Source organism: Rhamphochromis longiceps, linkage group LG2, assembly GCF_057381845.1.
Source record: "Rhamphochromis longiceps isolate RC_006_pf linkage group LG2, R_longiceps_female_GT1.1, whole genome shotgun sequence".
NCBI classification, from domain to species: domain Eukaryota; kingdom Metazoa; phylum Chordata; class Actinopteri; order Cichliformes; family Cichlidae; genus Rhamphochromis; species Rhamphochromis longiceps.
This window is the reverse complement of record NC_140558.1, coordinates 40764529-40781921: the sequence shown is the minus strand read 5'-3', so window position 1 is coordinate 40781921 and position 17393 is coordinate 40764529. Positions and strand designations below refer to the sequence as shown.

General features: G+C 42.1%; 1 protein-coding gene across 6 annotated transcripts in view; it reads left to right on the top strand.

Moving 5' to 3' along the window:
- med12 (mediator complex subunit 12) overlaps positions 1-17393 on the top strand; it is a 38793-nt gene that overhangs the window by 19530 nt on the left and 1870 nt on the right. Inside the window, exons 18-41 of one of the 6 annotated variants that reach the window (XM_085429051.1) lie at positions 401-544; positions 642-805; positions 1470-1601; positions 1770-1997; positions 2087-2231; positions 2456-2576; positions 4320-4430; positions 4514-4627; positions 4761-4897; positions 5395-5574; positions 6099-6170; positions 6275-6438; positions 6574-6735; positions 6937-7138; positions 9114-9223; positions 9497-9632; positions 10391-10540; positions 10801-11163; positions 11270-11399; positions 11533-11747; positions 11926-12000; positions 12199-12419; positions 12555-12720; positions 13229-13426. In XM_085429051.1, the coding sequence (XP_085285177.1) occupies positions 401-544; positions 642-805; positions 1470-1601; positions 1770-1997; positions 2087-2231; positions 2456-2576; positions 4320-4430; positions 4514-4627; positions 4761-4897; positions 5395-5574; positions 6099-6170; positions 6275-6438; positions 6574-6735; positions 6937-7138; positions 9114-9223; positions 9497-9632; positions 10391-10540; positions 10801-11163; positions 11270-11399; positions 11533-11747; positions 11926-12000; positions 12199-12419; positions 12555-12720; positions 13229-13426 (3840 nt within the window). Of the gene's footprint in view, positions 1-400; positions 545-641; positions 806-1469; positions 1602-1769; positions 1998-2086; positions 2232-2455; positions 2577-4319; positions 4431-4513; positions 4628-4760; positions 4898-5394; positions 5575-6098; positions 6171-6274; positions 6439-6573; positions 6736-6936; positions 7139-9113; positions 9224-9496; positions 9633-10390; positions 10541-10800; positions 11164-11269; positions 11412-11532; positions 11748-11925; positions 12001-12198; positions 12420-12554; positions 12721-13228; positions 13439-17393 lie in introns of all 6 variants that reach the window. The other 5 variants (XM_085429050.1, XM_085429047.1, XM_085429046.1 and 2 more) reach the window with 5 other exon arrangements.

The window sequence follows — 17393 nt, the reverse complement described above, 5'->3', positions numbered from 1 at the left end:
TTCGCTTTCTTGAAGATTCAAGTGGGTAAGAAGATTGATTCCATCCATATATCTCTTGAACATTAAGCTTTTTCTTTCTTTTTTTAACTTTTATAAAGAGCCAGACTGGCTACTTCCCCATCTTCTGGTCTTTACTATAAGCCAAGCTAATCACCCTTCAGCTGTAGCTTCAGATGTGACAGTTCAGTCGTCCTTTTTATTCATCAGACTCTTTGTGAGAAACTTTGAGCGTTTATTAGTTTTCCTCTTTTGCTGGTAGTTAAACTAAGTTTGCCTATTTACCATGATTTGAGTATTAATCCACATGCACTTAAAATTCCAAATTGGTTTATTGACTCTAAAGAAGATATTTGTTCTCATATTTCTTGCATTAATTTCACGTCTGGTATTTTGTGTGCAGGTGTCCAGAAATGTGCTGGAACAGATCACCAGCTTTGCCTTAGGGATGTCCTACCACTTGCCTCTCGTCCAGCACATTCAGTTCATCTTTGACCTCATGGAGTACTCCCTTAACATTAGTGGCCTCATAGACTTCGCTATTCAGGTACTGGCACTTCAGTCACATTTTATGCAGACAAATCAAGTTAACTTCACCGTTTACTGAGCGTCATGTGTAAACATCTGTTGACTGTGTTGCGCAGCTTCTGAATGAGTTAAGTCTGGTGGAAGCCGAGCTGCTGCTGAAGTCATCCAGCCTGGTGGGCAGCTACACCACAAGCCTGTGTCTGTGTATTGTAGCAGTGCTGAGGAGGTACCACTCCTGCCTCATCCTCAATCCTGAGCAGACAGCCCAAGTTTTTGATGGGTATGTTACAAGTTTTAATGTTTGGAAAAGCTCATTTTATACCAGTTTAAATTGCAGTCGGTGGACCAAGACTGTGTTGTCATCTTTCTGCTAGATAAACTGAAATAGAGATTTCATCACACCCATAAAGGGATGTTTGCAGGGTTAAGGCTTCAGTTAAACTTGTAATTAAAGTAGTAAAGAGAGGATGCGTTTAGTCATTGCAGAGTTAAAGAATTGTTGTTGGTTTGCACTCATTCAGAAAGGCATTCACTTGACTTTAATTGGGATTTTTATACTGCGGGGATGCTGACGGTGCATTTGATTCCTGAATGCTGTGTACCGTAAAACACTTAACAAACGCCTCTTAATTGCACCTCTAAAGCGCAGTTATTACCACAGTATATCGCTTTCTATTCTTTTGTGGAAACACATGTTCAGATTTTATGTGGCAGGCAATTTCTTGATTTTTAATGATGCAGGCCAACAGGACCCTCATAACCTTGCGTATATGGTGCATTGTTATTACAGTAGTGTTTTTATTAGTGGTTTTTAAATGGATTTTATTACATTTTATCAGAGTAACACCGTTTCCCCGTGCTGTCCCATCACATCCTCCTGAGCAAGAAATAACCAACTTTTTCTTTTCATAACTGAACGAATCACATTTTCGTTGTATTGACAGGTTACGCATTGTGGTGAAGTCAGGTGTGAACCCAGCAGACTGTTCCTCTGCTGAGCGTTGCATTCTGGCCTATCTGTATGATCTCTACACCTCCTGTAGTCACCTCAAGAACAAGTTTGGTGAGATATTTAGGTAAGGAAAAAAACAACTTGTATAAATGCACAGGAAAGAATGCATAGACTCATAAATTATGCTAGAATAGAATAATTTGAACCCACTTTTGAACTAATGTTTATTTTTTTTTATTGCTCGGTGCAACATAATCTCAACTATTTGTTTTTGCCTTGTGTTCTACCACAGTGAGTTTTGCTCTAAAGTGAAGAACTCCATCTACTGCAATATTGACCCATCAGACTCCAACATGCTTTGGGATCCTATGTTCATGATGGAGGCCATCGCCAACCCCTCAGCCAACAACTTCAACCACTCCATGGTGGGCAAACTCTTGAATGACAGCCCACCCAACCGCTACAGCTTTGTCTGTAATGTGCTAATGGATGTGTGTGTGGATCACCGAGACCCAGAAAGGTGCGTTACTCCTGCTGGGCTACGCGGGTGTAGGGCTCGGATTGCTGCACTACTGGACTTTGGTTTCATGACATGTGATGTGCTTTCAGGGTGAACGATATTGGGATCTTGTGTGCGGAGCTGACGGCATATTGCCGCTCCCTGAGCGCCGAATGGCTTGGCATTCTCAAGGCTCTTTGCTGCTCCTCTAACAACGGCAACTGTGGCTTCAATGACTTGCTGTGTAACGTAGATGTAAGTTTCTTTTTAAAGTAAACCTGTTTTCCTTATTTTCTCTTATGCATATACTCTCAACAGTGGTCGAGGCTCATATTAAGCAAAGCAAATGCTAGTTTCTTCCGAAGTTTCATAGTATTTTGGTTTTTTTGGGGTTGGTTTGTTTTTTCTAAATTAGGGAAGAATGTTTTTTCACAAAACACGTGTTAAATTTGATCTTTTACTTGTCTTGTGTCCTTAAGGTTAGCGATTTGTCCTTCCACGATTCTCTGGCAACCTTCGTAGCCATTCTCATTGCCAGACAGTGCTTGCTCCTTGAAGACCTGGTTCGTTGTGTTGCCATTCCTTCCCTTCTCAATGCAGGTAAGAGTTTTTAAATCCCATGAATTCGGGTAAAGGAAGTACTTTATGCCATTGGTTCAAATATTATTGGTCAGATGCCGGGAGCCTTGATCGCATTGGTGAAGTTTACAGTTGTAGTACTAAAACAGAATCCACAGGAGCTTGATGCTTTTGCTAGCTCGTTTTCACAAGTTCAGTTAGGGATGCCTCAATTGTGAAATTGTTAAAGTAACAATTTGTTATTTTCCATCAGTAAACATCACATTGTTGATCAGCTGGTATCAGACAGAAAGGACATTTTTGGCAGATCCAGATGTCCAGCTGAGATATCGATTTCTCCGTGGTTTCCACTGTTCGTCAAACGCTTTAAGTTTTACAATCTACAATTCAGCTCCTTATCTTTTCAAAAGTAAAATTAGGCAAACCAAGTAAAATAAATGTGAAGATTAAAAGAAAATAGAAAGCACTGAACCAAGACAAAAGGAACAAGTAACTATGTTATGTGTATATGCAAGGGTTGAGATTTAATTCTGATCGTTTCACAAAAAAAGAACAATAATGACACAACTCCATCTTTTGATTAGATGTAGCTTTGTGAAGTTTCAAAGAGTGCGCTCTTTATTCCATGTGACATATGAGGACTCTGAAGTTTTGTGACCTACACAACTTCAGTCCCAATAGTGCATTTAGACGTTGAGTTTTGTCCACCTAACTAATGGGATGCATTTCATTGCCTTATTTTAGCATTGTTCTAGAGATGGTTAAACTCTGTCATCGGTGTGCTCCACTGCTAAACCCAAAATAATAATAATGTATACTTTATTGCTCACCGTGGAGAAATTACTCTCTCTGCATTTAACCCATTCACTCAGTGAAGCAGCGGGCAGCCACTAATCAGGCGCCCGGGGAGCAGCGTGTGGGGTACCTCAAGGTAGCCGTTCAGTGGATTCGAACCCCCGATCGTGGGGCGACCACACTACCTACTGAGCTATCCCTAAGTATCATATTTGAATATGATATGTGTGTGAAATACTTATCTAATAATAGATATGGATAAGTATACTTCTTTTATGTATTATTTAAAAACTGCCCCCTGTTGGGAGTGTTTTCTTTAAAACATTCTTTATAGTAAAGCCCATTTGTCCACTAAATCTCTCGCTTACATTTTTCCTTTAGCCTTACTTGCGTTCTCTATACCACTTTCCTTCCAAGCATCTCTATATAACCGCACAGGCATTGGGCATTCTATAAATGAGTGAGCAGCACATTTCAGCCTGGCTCACAGGAAGAAATATCCAGCTTTATAATGCATTAGTTCTATCAAAGGGGAGAATAAACGTGACTGATTTGATCTGGGTCCACAAAGCCTCGGTGCAGTTTGTGCTTTCACCAGAAAAGTGCCTCTCTCCCTGCTGTTAATCTTTTTTTCCCTCCCAGAGTGGAGACAAAGCCTCATTCAGCCATGCTGTTTGGTTGCATTTGGCTCATGTTATAACACTACTACATGTGCCAAATGCCAACAGCTCTCACTTGTAGTAAATGCTTTGTTCTCACTCCCTGTTTCACGACAACAGCTCTATGAAAATTCATCTTTTATCTTGCCTGATGAGGAGCCTATCTAGGACAGGGTTTAAATTTAGATGTGTGACTTTGATGTAGTGGATTGTGTAGCCCATCCAAAAAGAAAAAAGGAGTGAACCTTCCTAATGCGATGTGAAGGAACTCTGTGTTAATCAGAGCATATGTTTTGATCTGTGACTTCAGCCTGCAGTGAGCAAGACTCTGAACCAGGAGCCAGACTGACCTGCAGAATTCTGCTGCATCTTTTCAAGACACCACAACGCAACCCTGTCCCCCAAGATGGCGTGAAGTCAGGTAGTGAGCGCATCTACAAACGTTTTACCATTTTTCTCAGCTTGAAACAAAGCCTGTCTTAAACTGGTGTTATAACTTTGCAGACAAGGCTTCAGTTGGTATCCGGTCGTCTTGCGATCGCCACCTTCTTGCTGCCTCCCAGAACAGCATCGTGGTTGGAGCTGTATTTGCTGTTCTCAAAGCTGTGTTTATGTTGGGTATGACTATTTATATTCCTCTTATATAATTTAGAGCTTAGAGTGCACCATGTAAAAACTGGTATCAAACACAGGCATAATCAGTTTTGCCAAATGTTTACTGATTGGTTTTGCCGGCTCCTTCTTGTTGCAGGTGATGCTGAGTTGAGAGGCTCAGGGTTGTCTCACACCGCCGGCCTCGACGACATATCCGAAGGACGCAATGTCTCGATCGAGACGGCCAGCTTGGATGTATATGCGAAGTATGTTTTGAAGACCATCTGCCAGCAGGTGAGAACATGAGTTAAGATGGTGTGAATATAGTCCACAGTAAAATGGCTAAAAAAAGATTGCTTTTTACTTTGAGAACTTTGGTCTTTGGTGCATTGTTTTTGTCAGAAAGCTTTTGTGAGACGGCAAATAGTAACTGATTATTCTTATTTTGTACTTCACGTAAATTCAGTAAGCCAGAGGTGCATAAAAAGCATGAATGAGATCATATTCTGCACCAGATGTCACTTAGATATGAAGGCTGGATAAAGAGCTGGCAGCTCATTATCTTAGAGGAATGTACTTGCTCTGAGACCTCATGAAATTTCCAAAATATTTTTTAGTCAGCAGCTCTGTTTCATAAGAATTGACCCATTGCCCTGTTCTCATTACCACTCACTTAGCTTTAGTCATGCTTGTTTTGGATGACAGAGTTTATCTTGATACTTGAACCTGAACGTGGGGGTTGCTGAAGTTGTTGACATTTCCCACTTTACGCCTTTTCCCTCGTTTTTCAGGAATGGGTTGGAGAACGCTGCCTGAAGTCTCTGTCTGAGGACAGCAGTGCCCTCCAAGACCCGGTGCTGGTGAACATTCAAGCCCAGCGACTGCTGCAGCTTATTTGCTATCCTCACCGCCAGCTGGACAGTGATGACGGTGACAACCCACAGAGGCAGCGTATCAAACGCATCCTCCAGGTAGAGAAAAAAAAAGTTCACATGATGCATGAAACTTTGTTTGCCGTTTAGAACGAGCGTGTTAACTGTAACAACTTGATAACAAATGATTTCAGACACATGTCTGAAATCATTTGTTATCAAGTTGTTGCTTGAGTGTGATTGGTGGAGTGTTGCTGCCCTCTCCTGGCTAAGTGAGGCTTTTAGGACAGGAGTGTCAAACTCATTTCATTTAATGGGCCACCAGAAAAAATCGGATCAGTAAAGAAAAACATGCCCCTGTTTTAAAATACAGACACACAGTGAACTGTTTGTTTACATAATGAATTATGAACGGCCTTAGTTGCGTAAAGTATCACAGGCTGTTTTTAATATTCACATTATGTCCCTTTACATGTGGTTTAAAACAAAAGCAGAAAATCTAACATGTTTAGGACATGGTTTAACACAGGACTAATGCCTCAACTATCCATAACCTGTTCATGACAGGTTGTTAATTTCTACCACAAGAAGAGAATTTAACAGTAATCCTTTCCCTGATGCAGAATATGGACCAGTGGACGATGAGACAGTCATCTCTGGAGCTGCAGCTGATGATCAAACAGAGCACCAACAATGTAAGTGTCATCTGTTTGTTTTGGGTTTTTAAAAAAAAAAAAACATAATCGTGGGATTTCTGTTATCAGACATATCAGATTATTTCTTATCTGTTTTCCTTTAGGAACTCTACTCTCTCTTGGAGAACATAGCCAAGGCCACTATAGAGGTGTTCCAGAAATCAGCTGAGATGAACTCCAGTAACCCCTCAGGGAACGGGGCAGCAGCCCAAGGAGGCTCTGCATCTAATAACAACAGTACCACAAGCAAAATGAAGCCTATTTTAAGGTGCGTCTCTCCTCGGGTCTTGTTAAAATTTGTTTGTTTTTTTGTTGTGTCTGGACATTTATAAGGAAAAAATCATAGCCATTGCATTTGGGTTTGAATACAGCGATGCTGACGTGTAATATTTCTTATCTGCAGCTCATCAGAGCGATCGGGTGTTTGGCTGGTGGCTCCGTTGATAGCCAAGCTGCCCACGTCAGTCCAGGGCCATGTGCTAAAGGCGGCAGGAGAGGAGCTGGAGAAAGGGCAGCACCTTGGCTCTTCTTCACGTAAGGAGAGGGACAGGCAGAAACAGAAAAGGTATGTGGCAAACTAACATTTCTTTGTCGTTAAACCAGTTAGATTTCTTTGATCTGGAATCTCAGAAAGAAATGTTTGGCAGGAAGGACATTTTTCATTTTGTAGCACTTACACATGTTATGAAATCTCCAAAAACTCAGTCTGCCCACTTCTGGACAATGATTCCTTTTTCATCAAGTGAAATTTGTTTTCCTTTCACAGTATGTCTCTGCTGAGCCAGCAGCCGTTCCTGTCTTTGGTCTTGACCTGCTTAAAAGGGCAGGATGAACAGAGGGAGGGTCTCCTCACCTCCCTTTACAGCCAAGTGCAGCAGATTGTCACCAACTGGAGAGAAGACCAGTACCAAGATGACTGCAAGGCAAAGCAAATGATGCATGAGGCACTGAAGCTACGACTGAATCTTGTAAGCGTTTTTAAAGAAGAGACAGCTGGTTTAAAAGAAAGAAAGAATTGCATGAATTAAATCAAATTACAAAGAAGGCAAAAAAATCCACATTGTTTTATAATCTTTGTGGGGAGAAGTACCTAACATTCACACTAGGGCTGGGTATCGTCACTGATTTCTAGAATCGATTCGTTTCTGATGCACAAAGTCCCGAATCGATTTGATCTTCGATTCGATGTGATTTGAATCGTGGAAATTTTGCCTCAGACAGTCAGAAATATTACAATTCAGATCATGCATCAGTACATTTCCATATTTTTATATCTATAAAACGAACGCTGACACTTGCAAGACTTGATCAAAGGTGTATAAGCGTCACAGCAGATGCCTTTGTGTCAAAGTAGCTGAGGATAAAACAAAAACGTGGAGGTGATTCTCCTGGGATTTTATGAAAATATTCTGCAGTCGATCAAAAACGAAAGAAAACCATTAATCAACATATGAACATTACCTGATGCTGCTGAAGTGAAGCAGAGCAAAGTTACAGAGGTTTTATTACAGACACAGCTGAGCGTTTTGCAATTTTGCATAATTTTAAAAAGTTTACATTTGTTCAGTATTGAACGGCAGAAATGAGGCTTTCGTTTCAGAAGTAAAAGGGAAAAAAACAGCGTCCGACAGCGCTGTAAACAACGGTAGACTTGTGCGTAACAAGCAAGCGAATAATGCAGAAAACGGGTTTTTAGACAGGAAACTGTTCTTGAAGTACAGAGAGAGAGAGAGAGCTGTGCATGAAGTGTGATTTTTATCCTGGTGGAAGCAAAGCAGCAAAACTAAGAGTGAAATCACGACGATGTTTATGTGAAGCGTAGTTTGGATCTTCTTTTGCTGTATTTTGCTGTAAACAGTATTGTTTGGAGAGAGATAAAACCTTCAGCTTCATAATCACCGCAAAAAGGGCGTGAACACAAAGCGCGACCGATCGGAATCAGCGAGCTGTCGGCTTTCAGCCCCGACCGTGTCCGTGCCGTCGGGTGAGAAAGTCACATCTCACTGATTCTGATGCGTCGGCGCTTTGTGTTTATGTCTTTGTGCAGAGTCCGTGTTCCTGCTCTCATTGACTGTTTTAGCTGTTTGGTGGTTGTAGAAATTTTGTGAGGTTTAACCTGAGATTCTGGCATTTCGGCCAAAAAAATTTCTATTAAAAAAATCGATTCAGAATTTTAATGAATCGATATCACGTTATCCAAACTAGAATAAATCAAAAAGCAAAACCCACCCCTAATTCACACCCTTGCAAAGTCATTGAGAGCAACTAGCATTCGGTATCTGAAATCTTTGGCATGCAATCCACTGGAGCAGCCAGGGATCGAACCAACAACCTTTTGATTATCTACGTCTGTAGCCACAGCCACCCGTCCAATCATAGGATGCATCCTTCAGTTTATTATGAGGAAACAGAGATGTTGTGTATCAGTGCTACTTTGTATCTCTACATCATTTGCATTAAATTGGTGGACACTAGCACACAAGTTTCACATTTGAAACTATGATGTATTGTTTTAGAGAAGATGGTGCTGAACAAAAATGTGATTTTTGGCTTTACATTTGAGTGGGTGTAAAATGGATTTTGCTGATGTTTTTAGCAGAGCATAAATTTGTTTTTCAGCTCTGAAACATTTATATTTGAAGTTAAAGTAATTAAAAAAAAATGTCCAAATTTTAAAAGAGTGAAATTTTGACCGGCTGCTATGTGCTGTGAGGGCACATAGTTGGTTGCAGGGTAAAATTTTGCATGGCTTCATTTAATATATGGATTATGAAGCAGTCATGTGGAAACAAATCAAATCTTAGTAGATTTGGTTTGTTGAAAGCTGGAATGACCCAGCGTTTATCGTGGAAAAAAGCTGAGACCAATAAAAGAAATGCAAGCAAGAACATCTTTCATGTGAGCACTATTTAAAATCACCTGTTTTTCTTCTTCTCCCATCAGGTCGGTGGCATGTTTGATACAGTGCAGCGCAGCACGCAACAGACCACGGAGTGGGCGGTACTACTCCTTGACATCATCAGCAGTGGCACAGTGGACATGCAGTCCAATAAGTAAGTGTTTGCTTCAAAGTAACTTCTATTGAAATATTGGCACATTATTTCTTGAATTGGACACCATGAGCTGGATTCTCCAGCTGCTAGCACTTGACCTGCATTTTTAACAGTTACAGTCGTATTTTGCTTTGCAAGAAACTGTGGAGTACCATCTAATGTCACTCGTGAATCTTTGAATAAACAGTCTAATAAACTATAGTTTGAAAATCTTGAGTGTTACTACTGGGCACTGACTTTATCTAACTGACTAACTCTGCTTCTGTCCAACAGCGAGCTCTTCACAACAGTGCTGGACATGTTGAGTGTGCTGATTAATGGCACACTGGCTGCTGACATGTCCAGCATCTCTCAGGGCAGCATGGAGGAAAACAAGAGAGCCTACATGAACCTGGTTAAGAAGCTCAGGGTAGGATGAGCACAGTTTCCTCACTTATGCAAGATTTTGTTACTGTGTATAATACTTTCCATGTGTGATGTTATGTAATGCTCAACTGTGGTCCTTATTATGAAGGATAAAAAAAGTCACTCTCTGAATAAGTATTGCATGAAATATATTAACCATGTCATTTAATTTTCCATTTAATTGTATTAACTCGTTAAACTGTTTTTAAATGCACGTATTTATTCCTTTTTAAACTTGTATTTACTGCTAAATGATCAGTAATATTAAGTTACTATTACATGATTATTAAATTACTTAATACAATTAGTAAATAAATACCAAAATAAATAAATTCAGTGTCAAAAGAAAAATGTTAATGCATGATCTGCTTTAGAAGTTACTGCGTATGTAACAGCGACTTCCTGCTTTCCTTATAAGTAGTAAAGGTGTATTAAGTAGCGAACTCGCCAGATTAAAGGGTGAGCGCCGTCTATAAAAATAACCACTTGAGTTCAAGTTAAAAATGAGACTGACCACATTGTTCAGAGTGACAAAAGTGAAACAATTGCTTTTTCACCTTAAGTGCAAAAGGCTTGTTTACTTTGAAGACTAAAGGTCATGGTTAATTCTAGCTGTAACTATCTTGGTTATTGATCATTTTGCATGTGAAGGCAGCCAAAGTAATGGCTTTGCTCATGTAGACATTAAATGAGAAGAACTGCATTTTGCCCATGTAAAGTTAAGTTTTATTAACACTCACTCCATCTGTTTTGTGTCCACAGAAAGAACTTGGAGATCGGCAGTCAGAAAGTTTGGAAAAGGTTCGCCAGCTTCTGCCGCTGCCCAAGCAAACCCGCGATGTCATAACCTGTGAACCTCAGGGTTCGCTGATAGACACTAAGGGCAACAAGATAGCTGGCTTTGAGAAGGAGGTAAACACTTTCTTTTTATTTGTCAATATACATCCTGTACATTAGGCTTAAAAAATTAGATGTACACAGTTTTTATATTTTGAAAGAGGGGTAGAGAAGTATGTTGAAGACAACTAAAGATGCAAATACTGCAGCTTGTAAAGATAAATACAAGTTAAGGTCACAGGAAAACCAGATAAATCTGCAACGAACTGATGCTAACTTGATGATTTTGAATTTAGCAAGAGTTTAGTAAGTTTAATTTGTCTCTGATCTATCAGGGTCTTCAAGTATCTACTAAACAAAAGATTTCTCCGTGGGATGTTTTTGAGGGTCTGAAACACTCCGCCCCTCTCTCCTGGGGCTGGTTTGGTACAGTACGTGTGGACCGTAAGGTGACTAAATTTGAGGAGCAGCAGCGATTCCTCCTTTATCACACCCACCTGAAGCCCAAACCACGTAGCTATTACCTGGAGCCTCTTCCCCTACCCCCTGAAGAGGAGGAACCCCTGACACCTGTCTCACAGGAACCAGAGAAGATGATAGAGGTGGTGAAGACGGAGAAGAATGTAGCCACTGTGCCACCAGAGTCCAACAAAAAGTCCAAGTCCAAGAAAAAGAAAACTCCTTCTAACAAAACAGAGGTCTGTTATCCTGCCAATTGATGTTTTTGCTATTAAATATGAGAGATCATTATATTTGAAACATTGATTTCCAAACTTAAATAAATACTTTATCCTCTGTGACTAGGACTATAACCGAACACCAGGTCCTGCATATACAAGTATGGCACCAGAGTTGATGCAGAACCCCACATATCCCAGGACCATGCCCTATAATCCACAGAACGTGTACACACAGAGCCAGCCTCTACCTCCAGGTCAGATTACAGGTCAGATAGTAACTGCAGGATACTCTCATCATTATGACTTATGCTGCTGTAGCACCCAAGAGGAATTGCCACAGCTGGAACATCTGGGATTGAGACTTGTGTTTTATTTGTTTCTACACAGGAGGTCCAGGTTTAGATGTTCCATACAGACAACCAAACCGCAGCCAAATTAGCAAAATGATGCCCGCTCGGCCTAGTTATCCAGGCATGATGCCAGGCATGCCGGGAAGCATGCCTGGCATCATGGGACCAGACAAACAGTACCAAATGACCTTTAAGCCCCATGCTACCATGTCACAAGGCCCGAATCTGCGACACCAACTACAGGTCAGACTGGTGAGTCTGTACCTCTGACATGTCAAGCAATAGTTACTCCTTGAGAATAGTTGTGCCACCTTGGCACTATTTAGTAAACTTAAACAGACGTAGTTTGTGTTTAACTGCTGCTTAAATTCTGATCCTTGATTGTTTTTGTAGTAGAGAAAAATGAGTAATTCAATTTTTGTGTTTTCAGCATCAAAATCCAAATGCATTAGGGCAGATTAGACAAATGCCACCAAACCAACAATATACTTCAATGCAATCCCAGGTAAGTGGTGTTTTTTTTTTTTTGTTTTTTTTGTCACATTTAACACAAGGTTGTATCAAACATGATACCATAGACCACAGACCGTTTTTGAAATCTGTCCTATATTTTGCCTGTGGTCTTTCCTGGTTTTGTCTGCAGTTGTCTCCTCCTTGCTTGGCTTGAATTATCAACATTGTTTTTATTTGTGCTATACCACAGGGCTATACCACATACGGATCACACATGGGAATGCAGCAGCATCCATCTCAAAGTGGTAGTATAGTACCTCATTCCTATGGCAACCAAAATTTCCCAGGCGCACATCCTGGAGCCAACCCTGCTGTAGTGGAACCTCTAAGGCAACAGAGGTCAAGTGGGTATCTTCTCCAGCAGGCCCCACAGCCCACAGGCTACCCACAGAGTATGCAGAACACACAGAGGTCAGTATTATGTTGCAAGTAAATCTGCTAGTTTGATAATTATTAGCACTTAGAAGTCTTTGTGTCTTTTTGTCCTTGTTATGCTTGCTGTATTGTTGCATATGCTAATTTTTCTTATTGGCTTGTACATATCAGGTTTCCCCACCAGCAACTCCAGCAGAATCCTATCATGCCATCCCATCTCGGGCAAATGGGACAAGGTGTCCATCCAGGCTTGTCCAGGCCCAATCAGATATTAACAGAACAGCAGCAACAATTAGTGCAGCAGCAGCAGTACCTCAGACAACATGCAGCGATGAGGGTATGTCACTTATATGAAGTTAGTCACATCTTGGCCATGGCTTGGGTTTTCTTAAAACAGAAAAAAAGTTGCCTGATGCAGCCTTAAGAACTAAAAACAGGTTGATGGAAGGCTGTGCTTAAAAGGCATGGCCTGTAAAAGCAGAGAAAGTTCCTCTTCTAGCATAGATTAAAGTTCTAACAGCACATCACTACTGTGTTAGAAGTGTAGTAGTATTGAATAGCGTTAACTTTACTTTTAAACACGTCACAGCTAAATGTTTCCTCCTATGCTGAATAAAAGTTGTTCCCAACAAAATTAGTCTTATCTCAGATTGATAGGATTGGTTCCCTAGCTTTGTCTTCTACCATATTAGGGGGGAAACACCATTTGGACATGTTAACTTGTTTAAATCTGCATCTTTTGAGATTAAATCCAGTATGCAAGAGGCCCTTGCTGTTCTTTCAGCTGTTGTGGTGCATTATTGAAATTTACAAGCTTTTTCTGTGTTATGTTTCCCCAACCAAAGCAGGCACAACAACATCAACAGCAGCAGCAGCAGCAACAGCAGCAGCAACAGCAGCAGCAGCAGGTCCAACCACAGCAGGTTCCTCCTCAACAGCAGGTTCCACAGCAGCAACAGCCACAGGTGACGGCTGTGCCTCCACCGGGCCAGGCACAGAACCAGGGCCTGAGCATGCAGCCGCTGCCACCGCAGCAACCCATGGTAGGAGTCCAGGTGATTTTAGTGGCTTTTAGTACTCCAGGCATTCGCAGGATTTATTCATTACGACTGGACAGGTGGCAGGTGCTGGGAAGTTTTCGTGGAAACGTCATCTGTATTTAAATATGTTTTGGATGTGGCGAGATAAACTAAAGGATTAAGACTTGTTGTTATGCTGCTAAATAATTATTTAAAGTCTGTGTTCAGTTATCACAAAAAATAATTCACAAGAGGGATAAAAAAAGGTGCCGTTTGCATCAAAGAGTAGCTCCAATGTTGTTGGGTCTTTTTTCTCTTCCATTAATTCTGATGTTTTTCTTCCATTTTTTTTTTTTAGAAAGTGCAATAAGGAAATGGTCTTGCATAATAAAACAAAAACAATTACAGATAGGGACACGTCCACCCCCCATGAAATTTAAAGTTTTTGTAAACATTTTCCCAAGTACTTTTTCAACAGAGCAAGGCATTTCTAATGTACTATTTCTAAACATAATAGTTTAGTAATTTAGTTTAATATTTAGTAATAATAGTTTAGAAAGCTTAAATTAGTGATTTGAACACAATGACAGAAATTAATCCAGGAAAAATACAAGTCAATATAATTAACTGCCTGAAAAACGGACCTTTTTATTGAGCAATAGCACAAATGACTGACATGTAATGACATGTTTTAGCTTAGTAATGATCAAAACATGTAAAATCAAGTTAAAACCAATCTACCAAGTTACACTCAGTGTAACAACTTCTGCAAGGGTTGAAGAGAAGAAAAAAGGTGACGGTGAGACAGCGGAGGCTCGAAGCGAGGAGGAGGTTTAAACCGTGTCTGCCGTCTATCGTGATGGGAAATGTGCGATCGTTGGCAAGTAAAATCGACGAGCTCTCAGCACTGGTACGGAGTCAGAGGGAATACCGAGAGTGTAGCCTGATGTGTTTCACCGAATCATGGCTGCACCAGGACATTCCCGATGAGAATGCTTCCGTGGAAGGCTTCCACACTGTTCGGGCGGACAGGGACAGCATCGCTAGCGGTAAGCGTAAAGGAGGTGGGCTTGCTGTTTTAGTTAACAACCGGTGGTGTAACCCTACCAACATAACAATCAAAGAAAGGATTTGTTGCCCGGACACTGAACTGTGTGCTGTTGGACTCAGGCCGTATTATTTACCCAGGGAATTCTCTCACGTCATCTTGGTGGCTGTCTATGTTCCCCCCTCTGCTAACCCCACAGCTGCATGTGACACTATCCACTCTGCCATAGCTCGGCTACAGACTCAGCACCCGAGTGCCTTTATTGTGATCTCGGGTGACTTCAACCATGTATCACTGGACAATACACTACCAACATTCAGACAATATGTGGACTGTCCCACCAGGGGAGAGAAAACTTTAGACTTACTGTATGCTAACGTCAAGGATGCATACAGCTCCTCCTCCCTCCCCCCACTTGGTAGGTCAGATCATAACCTGATTCACCTCACCCCCCGCTATGTGCCAATTGTGAGGAGGGAACCTGTGACCACCAGGACTGTTAGGAGGTGGTCAGAGGAGGCAATAGCGGAACTACAGGGCTGTTTCGAGGTGACCGACTGGGAAACACTCTGTGAGCCTCACGCCGAGGACATCAATGGGCTTACTGAGTTCACAGGCTACATAACTTTCTGCACCGACTCCATTGTTCCAGCTCAGACTGTTCATTGTTACCCAAATAACAAGCCGTGGGTGACTAAGGACATCAAAGCCCTCCTCAACAACAAGAAGAGGGCTTTCAGAGGGGGCAACAAAGAGGAGGTGAGGAAGATCCAGGTGTTACTAAAGGACAAGATCAGAGAGGCTAAGGACAATTACAGGAGGAAGCTGGAGTGGAAACTCCAGCAGAACAGCATGAGAGAGGTGTGGAGGGGCATGAAGACCATCACTGGATTCAGGCCAACCAACAGCAGGGGAGCTGAGGGAGGTGAGAATAGAGCCGACGAGTTGAATCTGTTTTTCAATAGATTCGACACCACAGTGTCTGCTCCCACCCCCACAACCTCACCTGCAGTCAGCCTGGAATCCAGAGCCACACCACTGTGCCAGCCTCTCTCTTCACATGTTGCCTCCTGTGAGATTCCTGACACCCCTCCCCCACCCATCACCTTCACTCAATACCAGGTTGAGATGCAAATGAGGAGACTTCACTCAGGCAAGTCTGCTGGACCAGACGGAGTGAGTCCCCTTGTCCTCAAGGCCTGTGCCCCCCAGCTGTGTGGAGTCTTTCATAAACTGTTTATGCTGAGTCTGAGTCTGCAGAGGGTCCCGGTGATGTGGAAGACATCATGCCTCGTCCCTGTACCAAAGACGCCTCGTCCCAGTGGCCCCCAGGATTACAGGCCCGTGGCACTGACCTCCCACATCATGAAGACCCTGGAAAGGCTCATCCTGGACCAGCTGCGACCCATAGTAAGACCACATCTGGATCCCCTTCAGTTCGCTTATCAGCCTCGTCTCGGAACAGAGGACGCCATCATCTACCTGCTCAATCGTGTCTACACCCATCTGGACCAGCCGGCGAGCACTGTGAGGGTCATGTTTTTTGACTTTTCCAGTGCTTTCAACACCATCAGGCCGACCCTCCTGGGTGATAAGTTAGCAGCGATGCAGGTGGATGCTTCTCTGGTGTCCTGGATTGTTGATTACCTGACAGGAAGACCACAATATGTACGTCTCCCACAGTGTGTGTCTGACAAGGTGATTAGCAACACAGGGGCACCACAGGGGACTGTCCTCTCCCCCTTCCTCTTCACCCTCTACACCACAGACTTCAGCCACTGCACAGAGACCTCCATCTTCAGAAGTTTTCTGATGACTCTGCGGTGGTTGGATGCATCAGCAGGGATGATGAGACAGAGTACCGGGCTGTGGTCGACTCCTTTGTCACGTGGTGTGAGCAGAATCATCTGCAGCTCAACGTGGCAAAGACCAAGGAACTGATCGTGGACTTCAGGAAGACCAGGAAACACTTGACCCCTGTTTCAATCCAGGGGGTCAGTGTTGACATTGTGGAGGACTATAAATACCTTGGAGTACACATTGACAATAAACTGGACTGGGCTAAAAACACCACAGCACTTTACAGGAAGGGCCAGAGTCGTCTCTATTTTTTGAGGCGACTGAGGTCCTTCAACATCTGCCAGAAAATGCTGAGGATTTTCTATGAGTCTGTTGTGGCCAGTGCGATCCTCTATGCTGTTGCATGCTGGGGGAGCAGGCTGAGGGTCGCAGATGCCAACAGACTTAATAAACTGATCCGTAAGGCCAGCAATGTTGTGGGGATGGAGCTGGACTCCCTCAAGGTGGTGTCGGAGAGGCGGATGCTGTCCAAGATAAAGACAATGTTGGATAACACCTCCCACCCACTCCATGACATGTTGGTCAGTCACAGGAGCTCGTTCAGTGAGAGACTGAGATTACCGAAAAGCACCACTGAACGACACAGGAAATCATTCCTGCCTGTGGCCATCTCCCTGTACAACGCATCCACTTAACACACTGTTTGCTGCTACAACTACACATGTTTCTTTTCCAAATATTTATTTATAAGTGACTTATGTATGTATGTATGTATATATATGTATATATTGTACTATTCTTAGTTAGCGTATTGTCTGTCTTGTCTTAATGTTGGTTTAAAATGGAGCACTGTAACAAAAAATAATTTCCCCCAGGGATCAATAAAGTATTCTGATTCTGATTCTGATTTAGCCTCACTGAAGATAAATGCCAAGAATAAGAGTAATCATTTTAGACTTGAGAAAAAGACTTGTTGACACTCACAAATAGGCCTGTTCGATATAACAATATATATCGGATGACGATATAAAAACATCTGTCCTTTCATTTTACGCTATCGTTTGTTTCGTGGTGTCGCAAAATAAACTGTTTACAACAATATTTTTTCATGGTTTTGATGGTCACTGTAGTGGCTATATTCAT